General features: G+C 38.1%; 1 protein-coding gene across 2 annotated transcripts in view; it reads left to right on the forward strand.

The window, feature by feature from the left end:
* Positions 1-21,509, forward strand: part of LOC109624774 (glypican-6-like) — a 116,204-nt gene that overhangs the window by 14,621 nt on the left and 80,074 nt on the right. For both annotated transcript variants that reach the window (XM_020079679.2, XM_069525227.1), the window contains exon 2: positions 14,473-14,631. In XM_020079679.2, the coding sequence (XP_019935238.2) occupies positions 14,473-14,631 (159 nt within the window). The remainder of the gene's footprint in view (positions 1-14,472; positions 14,632-21,509) is intronic.

Below are 21,509 nucleotides of genomic sequence, written 5' to 3' on the forward strand. Positions count from 1 at the left end.
CCTACACTTCTGTCATGTCTCAAGTACGTAGACTCCTCATCAAGCTAAAAATAGCGCAGAGTTGATATCACTTTGACGAGTGGAACATAAAATTATGAACTTGAACAAATGTCTGATTTGATTCAGCACGACAAACCTCACCTCACTGCCTCACACACACACACACACACACACACACACACACACACACACACACACACTGTAAACCATATATTTATCTATCCATTACTGTCACGCAGATTTCCAACTCTGGAAGTTATTTGAAAGTTAGAAAATCTTTCTGCAGCCTCGGAGTGTGGTAACATATGGTCGGAGTGATGGTGGGAATTATCTGTGTCATCTTGTTTGGACATATTCAATTTGGGTCTCAAGCCCCAGTGGAAATAGTTGAAAGTGGGTGATTTGGGTGATGGAGAGTAGATCCAGATGGCAGAGCAGCAGTAAGATCAATCGAGCTTGATGCATTTTTCCCACTTCAACATGGAGACAGATGTGGTTTAACACAGTAATTGGGTTTACTTCTAGTTCCTGGATTTATCTTGACATGTAATAACACCTCAAAAGGTATCTGCAAACTCGCTTGTGAAAATTCTCAAGCGTTCATTATTTCATGTCTTATGTCACTATAATAACTAATTATCATTAATCATATCCTCAGGTTAAATAGCCTGCGCTGATTGTGATTTTAATTCAGGATACAACAAAGGTCCTTTAGAATTGTTAATTATGTCAGAATTAAAGTGATGAACAGCAGATCTGCAGCTAGCAATCATTTTCATTAGTAGTTAACAGTGTGATTATCAGTAGTTCCTTGATTCTTTTTGATTCTCAATGGCACAAAGTAGAATGAAATGTTCTTTATCATTTCCCAGAGTCCAAGGTAGAATCTTCATATTTGATAACCTCCAAATATTTGGCATTTTTGCTTGAGCAATAAATGGAGCAGTTAATTGATTATCAAACAAGTTTTTTAAAATTTGAAATGATTAATAAAAGGTCAGTCAACTCAATTTCCTCATACGACCCTTTTAACTGAAGGTTTTCAAAGGAAATATCATATTTTTGAGGTTCATCGCTAAAAAAGATCAAATCTAGTCTCTGCAAAGTGCCATGCTTTGATCAACCCCAAAACTTGAATTACCTTGAGTCATCTCTAAATCAGCACTGTTAAATATGCAGTCGCTTTTTCTGTGAGGTGACGTCTCACTTTGTAACGGTCAACAGATTTTTTATTTTCTGAGTAGAACAGATTGCAAGAGGTGTTTTAAGATATGATGTAGTTTATAACAAGCAGGGGAAATTATCCAGAGAATCCTCTGACAGTGGGTTACCTACTTTTGCGGTACATTTTGAATACATCTTAGTTGGATTTAGAAGCAGAAGGTGTCCCATTACATTCAGAATGCCTTTGATTGCAAGGATCATCATGTGATTTAATCGTTAACCTTTAAGCACAACTACCATCTGAAATATTTAGCAGACAACAGTAACTGCCGATTTGACCTTATTTAACTCAGAGGCTATTTTTTTCTTTGCGTATAACATAACAGAGTAGTCATACACTCTTCATCATTCAACAAGCTTTAATTCTGTGTTTGAGTGAGAACAAGCCCCCGTTTGCCCTCTAATCTTGGCGATGTCAGCTGAATAAAGGACCTTTAACTATGCCACAGCCCAAATAAAGAAAGGACAGTCACGGCCCAGATGTGTGAGGAGCATAAGCTGTGCCTGAGTCAATAGATCTCACAGATAGAGGGGTCAACCTTTCAGAGGGAGCGGAGGCTCAGCCTTTATAGCTCGTCCTGTCCACTGTGCTGAATCTGAGTTTAAAGAGAGTAGAGGAAAAACAGCTCCGTCAAGGAATGTCATTTAGAGAAATTCTTGACATTGCCCTTGTATTCTGAGTTTTATCGCCATATTTGCTGTAATGGAACCTTATTGTTCTCTGAATCTTTGTATGGTTTCAAATGACCTTTAGTTCACAGACAGTGCTGCTCTTCAATACATAACCAATAAAATCTATACAACCTAAACCTTTAAAAGAAGTTGAATACAACAATGGATGAATTCAATGACTGCACAGGAATAAACAGAAACAGTAAGCGTGACAATAAGATGAAGGAATGGGATCATACTTGTAAGTCTAGATGTCAATAAATCTAATGTTTGTGGTATATTCCATATTTCATGGCACCCTGACACAAAAATAATTTACTAATTTACAATGTACTGATAAAAACTAAATTTCTCAGTTATACTAATAGTAATGATGCTTTAAAGAATCCAGAAGTAATGTGTGTGGCTGTTTGCCTCCACTTGTGTAAATATGTTTAGTAAAAGAAGTGAAGGATTTTGAACAGAACCACAGCTAAAAACTGAGAAGCTAAGTTTAAAATCGATTGAATTGTGGATTTCATTGGAGACCCGGCTCCAGTAAACTCAGCTGTTGAATTGAAATATCAAGAGCACAGACCTGTTCCTTCAGGCCTCTACCCTCATTTGAAGGTAATGAGTCTCTGTGCACACAGGAGCTCTGTGGCGGCCGGACTATATGAGCAGAGAGGAGGCAATATTCCAGAGGCGGCTCTCAGTGAGACGGGAGCTGTATCTGGTGGTAGATCAGTGATAATAAATGTGATTCATTCAAGATGGTGCTTCCCTGTTATTGAGCTTGGCTCTCTGATATGGTGAAAACCCCACCAACAGGCAGCGGTCACAGAAATCCTGGGGCCACAAAAACAAATCTGGATTTTAATGTAAATATAGGTTACTTACATAATATCTACACTACACTTACGTGTTTTAAGTTAATTTTAGGAAACTGTTTTCAGAGGAACAAACTTGGCTGAGAGATGTTGCCACATTCTGCAGAAATTAATTTAATTTCCTGCATCACTACACCTTTTTATGAATTTTCAGCATGGCTGAATAATACATTTTTCTCTCTTGACTTCATGATCTGTTGGCTTGTTTGGCATGAAGCTCTGGTGAGAATGTCCTCACTTTATAAATGCTGGCAACAGTGGTCAGGGGATGTACCAGATGGCACAGCCCATATGCAGTCTGCCCTTTGGCCAGGTAGACTAATGAATCCTTTTGGGAGTTAATCACAGTGTTTGGCATCAGACCCTCAGTGGGCATAAACCCCACTCTTTTCCCATCGCCTCAAATATTTAGCTTTCACATTTCCCTGCTACAAACAGTCCCTTCAAACCAATGTGGCCAATATCTTAGTTTTTGTTCTACACTGAAGATATTTGGATTAAATGATCAAAATATGAATATGAATATAAGACAAGAGTTGAAAAAAATTGCTTTTATTTACTGTAAAATAAAGAAAGAGGACATAACACCTTTTTTAATCAGATGGTTGTATTTCGGTGAAAAAAAGTGAATGAACGAACAGAAACATTTAATAATTAGTTGAATGACCTTTTGCTTTTGCTGCATTCTTTATTTGTGTAATTTTCCAGTCTTTTATCACAGCCTCCTTCATTTCAGGCAGTTTCTCCCTTCAGCCTCGTCTTCAGGGTGTGAAATGCTGGGTAAAGGTCCAGTGAGTGACTTAGCCGATCCAAGACCTTCCACTCCCCCCCAATAAAGTCCTTTGTTGTATTGGAATTGTGTTTTGGGTCTTTGTCTTGCTGCATGATGAATTTCCTCCAGATTAGATTGGATGCATTTCTCTCTAAATGGGCAGACAAGATGGTTCTGTAGACCTCAGAAATCATTCTCCTGCTGCCATCATGACTTACATACATTCCAGGACCAGCTATCTAAGCTCGTGCCATGACACCACCTCCTCCGTGGTTCACAGATTAGCTTTTATATTGTGGAATATGAACAGATCTTCTCTCTCTCCAGAATTTGGTCCTCCCATCATTTTGGTCTCATCAGTCCATAAAACATTATTCCAGAACTTTTGCAGCTGATGAGCAGTTTGCATGTTGTGATATGACGTCTATTTCTCTACTCTTAATGATTTCTTGGGTTTTTCTGGGATTTTCTTGCTGTTGTTGCTCTTAGCGGACTTCGAGGTCTGCTGCTCAGTCTGACAGTAATTTTATCTTTTACTTTTCACTTAAGACCCTCCAAACACTTGTACTCACTATTCTCAATGTTTTTGCAATGTCTTTGATCAATTGTCTTTCCTCTCATCCCCTGGGGCACATTTTGTGGGTAATGTAGAAATCAGCATCAGTAGGTCTGTCCGTCTGGAATAATTTTATTTCCAGAACTCGAAAGATAATTGTGTCTTTGATAGGATCCTTTTTAACAAAAAAATTCAGTCTTCACAGGTGAAACCAGAGGCTAAAACTAATCAATCTAAGCATTTTATTGGTCAATCTAAAAGACAGCACCTAGGCAACAGTTAGCACCTTACGTCACATGCTCCAGTAATTTTTCTCACTCAAAAAACTGGGTTGGTTCCAACAAAAGGTGCTATGTCAAGTAAGTACAAAGTACAAAGAAAAAAAGTCTTTCCCTCTCTAGTTTTTTAAATCACCCAAGTAGAGAATTAGTAGTCATATTTCTGCATGACGGACCCTTTTGACTGAGTTCTTGATAAGCCTCAGTCCTGCTATTGGACTTTATAAGATATATAGAATTCTGTTTCCTTATATCTCAAGCTGCAAATCTTGTACGTTCACAATCCTTCGGTTGGTGAATGTGTTGAGCTCTCAAGCACCAAAGCCATTACCGCAGTGGTAAAATGAAGCTGAACTGATTTATACTGACAGTGGAGGCAGAGACGTTTAGGGACACAGACTTTAATGTACCACATAACATTAATGTACCACTTCTCTCCAACACCCGTAGTTTGGATGTTACAGTGTTGATGCAGCTCAGTAAACACATCAGTAATTACTCACCAAGTTATAATAATAGAATCAGTTATTAAAACTACATCATTTATTGGATTTTAATCAGAAGAAGATGACACATGATACTGTAAATGTGAAGCAAAGAAATTTGATAGTGACTAAAGATATTTGTTTTGTGTGTCTCACCATCAGCTGTGTAGGCCGATCACTCAGTTTATAATGGTTGGTCCTTTGTCACTATGCCACTCAGAATTAAATTTTGATTTGAAGTCCATGATGATTTAATTGAGACTCGTGAAAGGATATACATCACTTTCACAGAAATACTTTTTCATTACATTCATCTCCAAAGTATCAGTTTTGTTAAAGTTTCATGTTTTGAGTTGACTTTTTGTACATAATAACCTTTATTTCATGAAATTTCATAACTAAGGTTTCAACATACACCCAGTTTAAGAGGATGTCTTGGACAGTTCTCTTGCCAAAAGCACAAAAAAATTGATAAGTAGGCTTTTGCACTATAAGGATCTGCATTTCATTAACATTACCTCGATTTGATTAATGTTGTTTTTTGTTTGTTGTCTGTTTTGTTCAGGAAAAACATATACATAATATATATATATATATATATATATATATATAGAAATATATATAAAACATAAACCAGAATTGAAATGCCCCAGTGCTATATTTTTGCAACTTTCAAAGAACAGTGTGACAATGGAAAAGTGTGGTGAGGAAGATGGGTTTACACCCTTTATGTTTTATTTTGATTACAGAATACATCTTTCCATAACTCTATCTAGCATGTTGAAATGAAAGCCTCCGGACCTCCTACCCCTCAGCTTTGAAGCCCTATACACAGCCTTGCCTTTGAAGCCTTATCATGAGTCGGCAAAGTGACTGAGACCAATTTGAGTTAGATTCAGCGTTCTGTGACTGTTGCGGTCCCACACCTCGTAGAACAACAACAGAACATGTAGACCCAGCTGCTGGCAGCCGAGTAGCAGAATGATTTTTGGATAAACACCAGTCAGAGTCGTATGTCCACGTGTGTAACCGTCCACCATCAAATATAAGATTCAAACGTGTAAAACCATATTTCTTTTCAACATTTCCCCATCGTTACATCTTGCTTCTGCTTTCTTTCTCTAAATAATAGACGTAGCAAAGCATTTCAGCTTTTTGGACCAAGTTTGGTAAACATGTCCGCCATTCAGACATCCCAACCCCTGCTACTTCACTATGCATAGTAATGAAGGAGGTTTTTCTTTGGGTGAACATCTTCCCTCAGTAAAGTAATGCATTTTAGAGACGTCTGCCTAAATTACTTTTCTGAACTTTAAATCATGGAATCACTGCTTCTCTTTGCATTCTCTTGACTTACACTATGAAAAGAAAAATATCACAGTCTGTCTTTTGTATGTCCATAATACTTGAAACCTAATATGAGAATCATCAATGTTGAGGTAATTTATCTAATGATGTAACCCAACAGACAATAATATTTTGTTTTATGCATATAGAAGTAACATTTCTAAGAGGTAGGATAGTAACGTATACCAGTGTTTAAAATAGTTTTAGAATACATCAACTAGAAGTTATTATATCACTATGACACTCCTCTTTTTTACCTGACTCTTTTCCCACTAACCAAACTTTCTTATGTGTGTTCATTGTGATTACACCAACATAAATGTAGGCCTTTTTATGATTTTGTTTTGAAAACAAAAACATGGGAGTGCCTGGGGTGATAAGCAGGAGAATTTCTTGGCCTTAATATGTATTGGGGCCAAGCCCAGAGCATCTGCACTGACATTTGTTTAAAATTGGTAGAAATTGTTAAAATTGCTCAAACCTGTGGCAGCTGTGTTTAATTGCTACTTTACTATTTTATTCTGTTCAAACACAGTTATTTGACTGCTTTAATTTTTGTTTGCCACAAATAACATAAACCAACAGCCAAAATGACTTATGCTCAATGATGCAGCAGTTACCATTAGCCATTGGCTAATTATCATGTACAACACTGTTACCTTATGCTAATTAGATTGTTGACATGTTTTAGTAACGTTAGCTACGTTTACCCATGTAAAAATTTCAGGATTCTCCAACATAGACTGTGTATGAAGATGGATGACATCTCCCCGAAAATTAAGCCAAAGTATCTTGATTGCCCCCTGGTGGCTGGCTGCAGTATAGGGCATAAACCCTATGCACTTTAAACATTTTTAAGCATTTTATGTACGCCTCTCATTTCTGAATAGAGAGAGGAAGTGGAGATGCATTGTCTATCTTCATATACAGTCCATGCCTCCAACAACAGATATAGTGGTAGTTAGGGCAGCATTTGTTCTTATGGTGCCTGTTGTGCACTGATTGCTCACTTCTCCATTAGCATGTACATCATCTATGTCAAAAGAAGGCTGCCAAGGACTGACTGCACCTTTATACCAGAGTACCAGCTACCGTAACCCAACCCTGCCCACTCACTCAGTGCCTTTACATCCACACTCAGGGGGCAGGAAGGGCTGGGGTGGCCCTGAAATGAATTATTCACTTGATGTGATGATTATAGACGTTTTTCTCTGTCAGAAACATTCTAAACCAGTCAAAAAACATTGCTGCAAGGCCATTGTAGACGGTTGATGAGGCAATTTTTTACCTAAATGGTCCCTGACTGCAGTTATGGTGCAGTAAGCCCTTAGGCTCCACAAGTGCAGAGCTTTTGTTAAAGTTGGGGTTATATATGGTTTGGGTTCAAGCCAATGCTGTGGAGTTTGGGAAAAATATTTGTACCTATTTGTCTTAACATACTAAAATTACTTTGGTACCACACCAATTAAAACATCAGCAACATTTGCAAAATGTAGGAATTGACAAACTGTTTTCTGATGGTTGCAGCTATATGAACCTCAACAGCAATGACATTTGTGAAGGAGCCACTTGTTTCTGTGTAGAGTTCTCTCCAATGGGGAAAAATGTTGTTGGTATTCTGCAAAAAAGACAAATCTATTTGCTCTGAGAAATGGTTTCCCCGTCTTGCTCATTAAGAATCAGGAAAGCAAAGAAAATACAGTTGGGAAAAACTAAAGGGAGAAAGTAGCAGTAACAATTCTCCACTTAAGTGCATCTGAGGCTCTTCTAAACTGTAAATCTGTTGCATATCATCAGGGCATCTGCTTCAGTTGTTGAGCTTTAACATCACATCGCTGCCTAACAAATTGTAGCCTATGCTGCCAATTTTAATGAGCCACTATTAGAAAGGACGGAAAAGAAAGGCGCCAACCTTTACCTCTGCCTGTTAGATGTGATTTCAGCGTATGCTTGCATATGAAGCCTCAAACACACGTTCTCTTCATACTTCTTGAACATCAAGGGGGTATGAAGCCAAAGGGAACTGAGGCCAGATACAAGGCGTTCGTGGAATACAGCATAACATAGCATGTTAGTTCTTCTTGAATCTCTGCATGATCATATCTTCGGGTTCATCCATTTCCTCCATGTGACCTACATATTCCTGACTCAGAAACTGGAAAGAGCAGAACATCTGAATGGTTAAACATGCTATGATAATCTTAAAGTAACATTTATAATGGACCAGGGAACTTTGAGTTCTGTGAAAGGAGCAGTGTGTGGTTGATTGCACGTGTAAAACTGCCATTGTCTCTCCAATATTTCTCTAGCCGTTTATCAGCGTCGACCCGGCACATGGGAGCATTCTCTGCAACCGTAGTCAGCAATTTCAACTAATTACAATACTACGCTTCAATCGTGTTTCGCGGCTCGTGAAGATAGTGATCCAGAGCAGCCAAACACATCTGCGCATCAAAGAAGCCGAACAATATTTCTTATGCCTCTCTTCCTTTTGATTGGGAAACATTTGAGCTTGTGCCAGAACATTCAACTGTTAAATCCTCCAAAGAAGATCAGCATTTGTCCTTAATTATCCCTCCTTCTGTAATTACATACATTTAAATCTCTGATCAGCATGTTCCGAAAGATGTGCAGCAGCACCTTCTGACATCTGCGCTCATGGCAGCTGCGAGGACAAGGAGAACATTAACAAGCTGGACTGTGTCGAACAAATGAGTGAAGGCCTTCTGCCTCTTTATAAACAGTGATTACATAACTATTTGCTCATAAGTCATAGAAAACCCTCTGAGTAAATAATATATTATGTATATTAGGTACAGGGACAAACAAAATGGAGTATAGTACAGAAAGGTATCACAGCTTGCAACGTTATATGTGTATCCTCTTTAGTACATCAGCCCCTTTGTCACCCCAGGCTTACATACAGAACGTGTCTCTATGCTCCTCGCTCTGCAGGATCAAACTTCACACTCTCTTCATCCTCTACCTCTGTTGTTGTGTCAAATATACAGGGCTGACAGACAGAACACATTACCAAAACAAGAATAACTCAAAAGTGTAGCTCCACTTTTAGGTTTTAATAAATGTGCAAAAGTTTCATCAGCAGTGAAAGATTAGGTTGCCGTGCTGATTTGGCAAGCCGCTTTAACAGATGCCATGGATGTATTCTGGGACCGTTCCCAACTTGCCTCTCTTCACCTGCAGCCATCGATAATGTTGGAGACAAAAACAGTGCTCTGTTATTTTATTTATTTTTTCTTCTTCAGTGATTCACCTTCTAACAACGCCTAACAAGGCCCCTGGTCATGGGAGCATACTGTAACGACACGGCTTTATTAATTAACACAGATTTGTTCATTTGGAGTTGACTGATTCCTAATTGAATAATTTTGAATGAACATTTGAGTTACTATTTGAGGGGGCGCATTTGACTAAAATCCTTCACATATCTGTATTTTAATGCTGAAATAACTGTAAAAGGAGCAATTAACTGGAGCTGTATAACATCACTGCTTGGAGAAAAGTATGAATTGAGTCCTGTTGTCTCTGGCATTCTACTGTGTCCACCTATATGTCTCCATTTGTGTTGGCACTGCTGGTATTGAGTCTTACAAGTTGAAATCAGCTTGAGAGAGTCTGAGCACAACTGTGATCTTGCAAGCGTGCAGTGTATTGACAGCTTGGTTTCAAATTCCATCTTGGGTGCAAAGCAACCAAGTGGAACAGAACAGATATGGTCTAGTAAACTGAAGTCCCTTCTAGATTTGGTGCGATTAGTCCCCAAGTTACTATAAGTATGCATTTATGTCTACTTGGTTCTTTTGAATCTCAGTTTATAATCAACACAGCAGGAAGATGTGCAGGAAGGTTTTGTGCAGAAATGTTTAGTTTTATTTTACCTTTACTACCATTAATATTCTGCCGTACAGCTTGGTATCTATATCATGGAAAGCAGTGTGGAGAAAGAGATGTGTGAAAGGGAAAGAAGGAGAAAGAAACTCAATGTCACAACATCATAAACATGCAGCTCACACAGTCGCCTGCTGCAAGCAAAGTCCTTTTTAATGTCATTGTATGTAACAGCAGTGTCACTATTTTTCGATAAATGGTGAAAGTAGCTGGAAATGTCAAATTATGTTTCTATATGAAAACAATGCTGACATATAAATAGTCTGGGGAAGCTAAAAGCACCAGACTTTTCCTTTCAGCTGTCATTCACACTTAAGGACAGTTATTTTGTTTATAGATTTTGTTTATGCCAACCTTTAGTGACCAGCAGTTGTGTTTCACACACAAGTTCAGTCAATTTTTTGCATCAAGAGGAACTTCACACTCCATTTGACATACTCCAGAGTTGCAGGACTTCCTAATGCAGTGAGAAAGTGTCATTTTTCTTAAGTTATCCATCATAATGTCAATAGACCATTTACCCTTGTGCCATAGTCTGACTTGCATTGCGTTGTTTCAAACACTTCAGTATGAAATCCTGGGGAAATTAGATGTTTTAATGCACGCCTGTAGAAACTAACCTCAAGTCACCTTTAATAATCAATGTAAACATCCTCCTTCAAAAACAAGATGTGATGGATAATGATGTGTTCCGGTGAATAGGAGCTCACATGTAAGCATAACTGATACAACACAAACAGTGAGTGGAACATTTGCTGAAATAAACAAATGGACAGGAGAGATTCCTGTAAAAAGAAACCTGAAATGAAATTATGAAGAACTAAGCTAATGAAACTGTATCAGCATGCTCCACTCACCCTAAGACTCTGCACAATATTATTCTCTCTGCTGGACTGTGTTTGGTTTTCACACAGTGTTGCATTTCTGCACGCACCCGAAATAATGTGTGACAGTTGAGGAATGCCGTTGCGTTGCTGAGAGAATACAACATTGTTGTTAAATAGAGAAACAAAGGAGCCTCAAAGAATCACTAAACAGAAAGCAGATGCTGAATTTCAGCGTATTTTGTTGTTGGAGAGAGTCGGGTCTCTGTGGCCAGGAGGCTTGTGCCTTCCTCTGGAGACAATGGGCTTATGTTGAACTGTTGATGGTGCACCTCATTACTGTAGCTCGGTGCCTCTCCAAGGACTGATTAAGGATTAAGCACATTTGAGAGTGCCAGCACGTACATACTGCATCCTCTTTGTTTCATTACCCATGCACTGCTCCTTCATCTATAGCTTTACTGTATATGCATGCACAACACCAGTCCCTGCACTTTTCAGCTGGAGCCATTGAACACAAAAAGAAAAAGGGCCCACAGTCAGAGTCTGTATTGTGTTCCTTTCCTCCATTGGTACGGAATCATTTTATCTTCCCCTTTCTTAAATGTTAATAGGTAGAGCTAAGAAAAAGAAAAGGAAAAAGAGTCACAAAAAATCAAATCTTTTACACAACTTCTGGCCAGACTTTAAAATGTCTGATAATGGTGTTAATGCTCAACAGAAAAAAAGGTGGCACCTCTAAAATTGCTATATTTGTACGTATCAGTAAAGTGTTGCAGACTGGTAGTTATATCTTGAATAGTTTTTTATAACTGCTTTTTTGGGCCACAACACTGTCGGTTCCTCAAGTGTTGCCACGCAGGCAGACAAACACTTGTGTGCAGTGCAGTTCCAATGTTTTTACAGCAGTCTCAGTGTTTGTTTGTTTGTTTTTGTTTATGGATTTCATTTTTCCACTGACTGGAAATCCATGATAAAGCCCTCAAGTCCTCCTCGTAAGCTCCTGCTGCCGAGCTCGTACACAATCTTACAATGAAGTGCTTTTCATCAGGGATAACAACAAAATGGGCTCTGTAATGGAAAGTAATTTCAAATCATCACAGGAAGGAAAACGTGTCATGTTAGATTGTCACTGGGTGTATGTTGGCAAAAGATTTTTCTGACTTTGATTTATTTAGTAAGATTATTTACTTTCTTTTTCTCTCGTATCTCTGGGAGGTACATTAGTCATTTGTGCAATTTCTAAGCTTTAAATGTCCCATTATCGGTGACCACAGACATCACATCTACAAAACCCAACATTTAACCAGACGGACTGCAGGGTTCAAATGTTGCTTTGTTGTGATTATAATCTGAAAGGAACATTTTGGAATCAGAAAACAAGTTTACATGAAAAGCAATACTAAAAACATTTGATATTTTGGTGCAGGTATTATGTTTTTATTTTATTGATTCAGCCATCAAAGACAAAATAGAAATAAATGCAAGGTCATTTAAAAAACCCAGAATGGACTTTAGTTTTTTCTCAAACACCAAAAATTATATTAAAAAAATGTGTCACATTTTTAATTCTGTTAAGTTTAAAGAGTGATTTTTGCTCCTGTGTGAAGGTTGTGGTTTTAAACTCGTCTTTATGAGCAGAGAATGACAAACACAAGATAAACAGCAAAACTTTATACAAATCTGAGCTGGATCAATTGTTGTTGTTGTTGTATATATTGAACTTTTGTGATATTGCTATTGATGCTGTTGAATTATTGATATTGTTTTATCACCCAGCCCAAGTAAGTCATTGCTCAAAGCTGTTTCTCTGTTAGATTTGAATCTTTGCGTAGATTTTCCCACCCCTGTCCTGAAGCTGTCCTGGTGTTTGGACATAGTTGTGTCAACCAAAGTTCTTCAGCACTCTCATGTTGTGCTGCAGGAATCTGTATGTATCTGGCTCAAATCAGTGCTCCCTCTAATCTCATGTCTCTCAGCTGTGGTGCACCTGCCCGCTGATGCTGCCATCATGCTCTGAGATAGAGGCTGCATTAAATGCATGATGTGTGAAACCTGGTTTCTGTCAGATAGTGCTCTGCTTTGTGCGTGTAGACTAGAAAAAAACGTTTTCCTCATTCCTTTAGGTAATTCACGTCTGGCATACACTATTTACTCACACGGAGTAATCCACAGATGTGAGAGCGACCACTCCCCCAGCCAAACAACTTTCATTTCATAAATTATATATTGAGATTTGAAGTGATAATTTCAAATAATGTTTATGATACTTTATATCTTATTCCTAAAATTTGACATCATGACAACATGTGAAAGCAACTTACAGTGTATGACAATTTAAAAAAGAAGGGTTAGGGTTCTTTGGATCGACATAATAACAGAGTTGGTGTAGGAGATAGTTAATAATGATTAGGTTTTATAGAAGACCCTTACGAAGGGATTTTGAAAACACTCAACTCACCTTGGATGAAAAGTGCCTCCAAACACAAACTTGTATTCGCCTGAAACATTTCTCCCATTTCTTTTTTTGAATAGAGACTTCAATGCCACATCGTTCACAAAGAGTTGAGAGTCCAAGGCCCAGCAAATTATTATTATCACAATGAGACACTTAGTTTCTGAAAGCTGGGCTCACGCTGCTGGAGTTTAACTTCACAGAGGAAATGGAATGTAAACAGACTAAAGGATATTATGGTGCCAAAGGAAGCAGGTACCTTCTAAGTGATGAGGGTTTGATAACCAAATCAGGGATCATTCGTTTTTTTCTTAATAAATATGGCATTGGATTTTTCTTTTACTCAGTAATAAAAAATTGACATCAGCCCCCAAAAGGTTCATCATTCCGGCTCTTAATCAAACAGGAGATGCACACAGAGGCTAGCCCTTGAGCATAGTCGAGCATCAAGCTGCTTAAGAGCAATATGTTCTCCTCAGGAGTAGGTGGAGACCAAAACAAAACAAAAAGAGAGTGAAAATGTGACTTTACCTCATCAGGTGGAGAGAAAAACAACTCCAAATGAAAGCTAATGTTCATTGGCACATCCGCAAATAAGCTTTTCTTTGCTCACATTATAAAGTGATGATATGTCAAACCAAAGATATATATATATATATATATATATATATATATATATATATATATATATATATATATTATTATTATGCATGTTCTATAGTCATTTTGGCTACTTTCTACTATAAACTGCCTTCCATTGCATGAATGTGAGACTGATGTACGGTGGCCTAGTTGCAGTTGTTGCAGTGCTTTGGACTGTGATATAAAAAATGTCAGTATCAGGTGTCTGTGCTGCCGTATCAAAGCGTCTCTCTGTCTCACACAATAGCAGACTTCTGACAAATATTAGCCTCCTGCATTTGGTACGGTCTGTCCCTCTTTGATGACTTCTGTGATGAAGAGTCCCCAAAATCACAGGAGGGTGGTTTTGATCAAAGACTTGGCTAAGCCTTTCAGAAAAAAACCCCCTGAATCCTGTGGCAGTGATGTGTGTGAAACTCTCTGTCTCTGTTTCCCTCAGGTGAGCACCTGCGTGTCTGTCCTCAGGGATACACCTGCTGCACATCCGAGATGGAGGACAAACTCAACCAGCAGAGCAAACAGGAGTTTGAGAACTTGGTGGACGAGAGCAGCCACAATATGAGGACGACGTTTGTCTCCAGGCATAAAAAGTTTGACGGTAAGCTACAGTAAAGTATGTGTAGTTGATGGTTTATCATTTGCAGAGACTGTGATGCATGTAAACTGGTCTCCCAGACACCTTCACCGAGTTAATGTACTTAACTAACAAGCAACAGAGTACTGATGCCATAGATTACTCTGACTGCCATTTATATTACACAGTAGATTGGTCTTGCTGTGTCTGTGTGGGTTTTCTCCGAGTACTCAAGCTTCCTCCCACAGTCCAAAGATTGGTGATCTTTGGCTAATTGGAGACTCACATTTGTGTGAATGTGTGTTACTGGTTGCTCGTCTCTATATGTTGGTCCTGGGATTCACTGGCGACCTGACCAGGGTCGCTGATGTCTCCCGCTCAATGTCAGTTGGCTCCAGCCGCCCTTGCTACCCTCAAAGGATACGCAGGATAGATAATGGACGAATGGATGGAGATCGGGTTTGAAAATGTCTATTTCAGTAGAATGTTTTCTTCATTCACAGTTCGGTCTAACAAACTATTATTATTGAATATGCTTTTCGGGTTGACTGATGGACAGTGCTTGGTGTGTCGGTCGATTTGTGTATCTCGTCCTAAAGTAGCTTCTGTGAATTGACTCAGATACTGACAAAACAAAACTGCACTATTGTAGCTCTGTGCTGGAAAATGTTCTTGGCCTTCTGTTTGCCAACCTGACAGTGTGTAAAACTGAAGTCAGTGCACTGCACCACTGGAAATTTCACATGGTGCACAGTATGATATCAAGGTGCTACACTGTTTTCAGCCACTTACACACTGTCAGTGTCGGGCCTGTGGCTGTTTCCTCATAATGACTCAGTTGTCCAATTCAAAATTTGACTTTATATGTAAACAAGAACAAGGTTTAAGTCAGCTTCAGTAAAAAGCCTCAACAAGTGTCTGGTCTTTATCAAAAAAATATGTTCTTTAACAGTAAATACCAAATGTGTGGTGCATGCTGTTTTAGAAAGAAAAAACGGATGAATGAATTGCAGACCTTATGTACAGGTCTAAATCCATAAAGCTAAGAAATATCTGCCTGCAGGTGGGAGAAGGAATGCAGCTCTTTCAATCTGAAAGAGACAATGATGAATCTTGAGAATACCTTTTTCTCTATTTGATATCAAGTGTGATACAACCTGAACCTTGTGTTCCCGATGTGTTTGTGTGTGTATGTACGTATATGTATGAGTACCGGGAAATGTGAATGTGTATGTGCATCTCAGTATGTACGTGTTTTTATGTGAGTTATATTTCTACTGTTCCCATGTGTATGTGAGAATGTATGAAAATACATGTTTACATATACTTTACGAATGTATCTTTATATAATTTATATATTCATAATCACGTGTGTGATCGAGTGAGTGAGGGAGTATCTGTGCGTCTTAGTATGTGCAGATATGTATATGAGTGTGAGAATGTGACTGTCAAACCTTTATATGAATGTATACATATGCACATATGAAAGCATTTTATGCTGTATATAAATATGTGTGTATATGCTGTACATATGTTGTGTGTGACAGTATACATATACATATAGTATTTTAAGTATAGTATGTAAAGGAAAGTATTCATTTTTGGCCTTGAGAGCTTCTCTTAAAAATCATTAAGAGTTTTTCTTTTTTTCAGTTTGTTCAGCTCTTTCAGTTTTGAATGTTACATTGCTCAGGTTGTCAGTGAACATTACCTGCATGTCCCTGAAACTACAGTGAAGTAGGAATTCAATGGTCATTGTTTTAATTGACAGGAGAATTTTTATCAGTTTAATTTTTAAACATAGTCTGAAAGACTGAATCTAGACGAAACTCTCTCAGTAGATTCCTCTCCCAGTAGAAATACATAAAAATACATTACACATTACTAATTAAAGTGTTAGATCCATCATTTATTTCCATTATGTTTCATGGATGATGTATAGCATAAAATATTAACTACATATGTCAGAAGAATCTCAAATACCATCTATTGTCCCTTGAATAGTACCAATAAATCTGACTTTATTTTAGCCTTCTTGGGTACACAACTATGACATCATCCACCATTAGAGAATGTTTCTGTGTGAGTTTGTAAAAATAATTATGATAATATGGTATAATTAATAATATTAAAATAATTACACTCACCAGTTTATAGTTTGTAAAAATGCCATGCACACATTTTTAACATACAGAAAAATAGACAAACTAATAAAAGTTCTTTTGCCGGTTTTGTCAAAACCTAGTTGTTACTGGACTTTTAAAAGCATGACTTGTGACGATGCTATTACAAAGGTCCTCCGATGTACAAGTTTGAAGTGGATCAAAGCCATTGATGAAATCGAAGGACAAACTGACAGAGAGAGATTTTTCTATCTGTTAGTGGAAAAACTAGTTTTTCTGTTAATATAAAGTTGGTATTCAATCTCTAAAATCTCTAAATCTCTCAAATGCAGAGACCTAAACCCTAAACTTCTTCCTCAGTTATTTCAAATTGCACTTGCTTTGAAAAAAAAAACAGACAGAGATTTCTGGATTTATTAGTTGCATGTAGGTCAACATTCTTTGATCGTACTGTTGCGGATGCAAGATCAATAGAAATCCAGTCCTGAGGATCTGTGTGGGGGCTGGTGTGGGCATGTCTGAATGAATTGTAGTGGCTAAAATAAAGCCAATCAAATCCTTTTTACTGTTTCTGTTGTTACACACTGAGGATGGCAAAATGATCATTTCTTTAACTTGAACATCAAAGAATCTGTTCTGTATGATTGTTATCAAAGTGTACAAACCCTTCAGGTGGCAGCCTCCCAGCTTAAGCTGGTGCTGGCAGTGACTTTGACCGATTGAAACGACAAACGTCACCAACGGCAGGTCTTATTAACTGTAAATTTGTTCTGAGAGAAACGGGTTAACGGGTCCAGTCTGCTGTCGCTTTGTCGTCTGTTTGATTAACACTGTTTGTATTGGTGCCAGAGTTAGAGAGGAGGAACAGCTTCATTCTGTAACATGGCCACTGCACAACCCCAAGGTTTTCTTTAGTTCCAACATGTGTGATGTATCATCCGTCTAGCAGATGGCGTCAATTTCAGGTGCCTTATTTTAAACTTAAACTTTCTCCCAGGGCAAATCATTGATTGAGCTTCGAAATATAGTTATTGTGGAACCAGAATTTTTTGTATATAGATGGAGCAGCTTATTAAATGTAATATACATCAGATTGAGCAGTCTACAGCTGTCATTTCAGGGTGTCATATTAAATCAACATTTAGGTCACCATAAGCATCTACTGAAACAGACCCTATATATAAGTATAGTAAAAGCATTTCTTTACTGTTAATTTTTTTAACTGAGTGATTTTCCATAAGATGTTTAATTAGGCTTTGGTTTTTAGGAATGTATGAACCTTAGATTCTCGTATTGAGAAGATGTGAACTTCAAATTCACAAGAAACCGTTACATTTTAAGTCTTTTCTAATAAACAGATGTGACACACAGGAGTAGAAAGAATCAGTAATTACAACATAAAAAGGACAGAGTAGTACTATTTAACAGACAAAGCCTCTGGAACAATTTTCGTACATCTGTACAGTTGTATAGTTATAACAGTGACGCAAACCATTCACGTCCTTTTCTACTCATGCCCATATCACCAGGCCACTCAGCATCTCACTCCCTCTCCAACATCAAGTTCCCTCCACCTCCTGAGGTTTGAATCAACCCTCATCAATTTTACATGCCCTCATTTCTGTCTCCAGTTATTTATAGGGCCCTATTATGAAAACCTTAACTTACTTTTTGATTACTGAGTGCTTCCCTCGGAGGCCTGTGGGTTTTGATGCATTATTGAGCAATCCTGAAGCCATAAATGACTGTTGCACACAAGAATTAAGGTTTGGGTATTCTGAATGTCCAGTCGTCTGTCTGAGGAATCCTTTCGCCTTCATCCCTCAGCATCTCTCGGCATTCTCCCCGAGAGACTCGTAGCTTGCTCATATTCCAGCCCTGTTCATGCACAGTGTGGAGAGAAAAAAACTCACAACCAACTTTGCACTCTGCATTTCTTTGGCTCAGTATGGTAACACACACTCCTAACAGTTTTTCTATTAGTCCTTGAAAGCATTGGTTTCCTCCAGTAGAGAGAGAGGACGAGGGAGGTTGCATCCCATCTGTTAAAGATTAATTGCAGTGAATGAACCATGATAAATTGGGGTCTGATGCTCAGTCAACGGATTTGAGAATAAAACCATCCTCTTTATAAGTATTTTTCAATTTTTTCCTGTCATATATTTAAAATATCACTGTGGAATTGACATTTTAGTCATGATTTTCTCAAAAGATGAATCAGTCAATCCCATTACCACTGGTATCCCTGTGTCAAACCTTGAATGAGTTACCCCCATGAATTGGAATATTTTTCAATTATCAATCCATCATCTATACAGCTTATTACAAAGGTCACGGGGGGAGCTGGAGCAAATCCCAGCAGACATTGGGGCAAGAGGAGGGGTTCACACTGAAAAGGTCGCCAGCATTTCACTGGGCAAACAAATAAAGACAAACAACCATTCACTCTGCACATTCACACCTACTGGTCAATGTGAAGTATCCACTTAACTTAAGCCAAACCTGCATGTCTCATGCATGTCAGGATTCAAACCAAGAACCTTGTGGTTGCGACTTGACTTATAAACATATTTCAACTGTCTGGTCAAAGGAAAACATGGAACAACAAAGCTTGTGAAATTGTTGATGCAGAACTACTCAAAGATCGAGTAGGAAAAGTGCTGCAGCTGGCAAACAAATGGAGAAAAAGCTCAAGCACAAAACACTCACAAAAGGCTCGACACGATAAGTGGCTCGTGGGGCCGATCACTTATTGGACACTGAATTCAACTTTTTACTGGAGCAGTTTATTCTCTAGGAAAGTTGGGCTGCATAAAAAAGGATGGTGGAACAAAACTAATACTGTAAATCAATTTGGTCAATAGCAAGAATATAGGAGCAAGAATTTGATTTCAGCCATGTTAAAGATTTGCACACGTTTTGCATGACACATATTATTGAATCTGGAAATTATGGTACTTAATTAATTTTGAAGTGATAGGGAGGTAACTGCCATGCACACTTACTTCTTTACCTACTTGAGCTAATTAACTAAACTATAATTGTCAACCATTTAAAAGAAACCAGATGAATAAAGTTCCAGTTAAGGCCGGCTACACATTTCATAATTGTTACACATTACTTATATTTATTGTCTGTCCGTATCATGGATTTAGAGAAACATTACACCCCTAATTTTAACCCTGAAACTTTCAGCAAGAAAGAAAAGTTCCTCCACTTCCTGACATTTTAATCTATAAATGTTTTTTTTTTTCCTGTGCGTAGCTCGGCAATACAATATTTCAACTGACATTAAGTACTGCAATATTTTACTGCTGCACCAGGACATTGATTGAAATATAAATTTCTACACCCATGTAATTGATCAGTATATTTTGTGTTTATAAATATATTTGTTAGTTTAATTCAAGACAAGTCATTATTTTTCTCCCCTCTCTGTTTGTCATTCGTTGTTGTTGCAAGGTAGACGCTCATTTCGGCGGATGCTTTCCAGTCCTCTCATGAGACCTCAGCGAGAGATTAGTGTGTATGGTTGGTTGACTAAAGTCTGGATTGAGCAGCAGCCTTGGTTGACTGACTTCTTTGATCCAGCCCCACAGAGCTTCTCTGCTCAACGCTGAGAGCTGCAGCTCCCCTCATTCACTTCAACAATCCCTTATTCACACCCGACTTAAATCAAGACCGACTCCAACACAACACCCCATTGTCTCTAATCTGTGGTCTTTGCAAATTCAAAAGCTGCTAGTGGTCTCAGTGTAAGCTGGGGCAAAAACACTGCTCGAATTCGAGAGTTTCACAGATTTCGTTGTCCATCTGTCACTGTTTTTTTCTTCTCAAGGTGAAGCATCTTAGAAATAGAACATTTTATGTTTTAGCAAATAAAAGAAGCCACTTTTCATCTGTCAGGCAGAGGTAAGCAGAATCAGTGATTCCAAGGCTCATTATTTAATTATATCTTAATAGATTTAAATTGTTTAGTGCATTAAAGTTGTTTGTGCACCACAGATCACAAAAGAAAGAATTTGAATTCTTACCTGTGCATGATACTCTGGCCTCTTTTAAACAACAGTAAAAAAACAGAGATTAATGCAAAGTCAGGAAGTAATGAGTCACAGTCAACAGTTCACTTCAATGTTGACCCCATTAGAAACAGCAGAGGGAGAGATGAGGGTCTGTGATCTCAACGACTTATTATATCAAACGTAATCTCTGATGGACTAATGGACAATCATTTTCCTTCCAGCACAAAAGTAGAATAATTGTTGTTCTTTTCCTTTTTTATCTTTTATGCATTTGGTGAATCATCGAATGCTTTTGATCTTTCGTATCCAATCAACCAAGTATTGAAGCTTGAGAGTTTTATGGGTGAGGCAAAATAACCATGCATACTCTATGTTTAGAGCCCTTTAAGCAAACATTCATTTACATTTCTACAAATCGTAGGCACATAACGGAGGAAAGCTCCCAGTTATAAGGCCAAGCTTCATTAAAATGTTCTAGATAGCTCTTTTGTTGTTGTTTTGATTGAGAGAACTTTAGCGGCCAAAGGTGCATATTGTAAGTTTAAACGTAATTGTAAAGTCCAACCATGAGCTGCCATATAGGTTGTATGTCCCTATACCCTCAGACGGCTAAAATAATAAAATGACGACTGATTTAAAATGGAAATGAACAGCAACCTCCTGTGGTACCATGTTTCGTTAACATCAAATTTAACCTCCTCTCAACATGGACTGAGCACGATGTAACCTGACATCCTCCTTTGCTCCCGTCGTAATG

The sequence above is a fragment of the Paralichthys olivaceus genome, chromosome 1 (assembly GCF_024713975.1).
Source record: "Paralichthys olivaceus isolate ysfri-2021 chromosome 1, ASM2471397v2, whole genome shotgun sequence".
NCBI classification, from domain to species: domain Eukaryota; kingdom Metazoa; phylum Chordata; class Actinopteri; order Pleuronectiformes; family Paralichthyidae; genus Paralichthys; species Paralichthys olivaceus.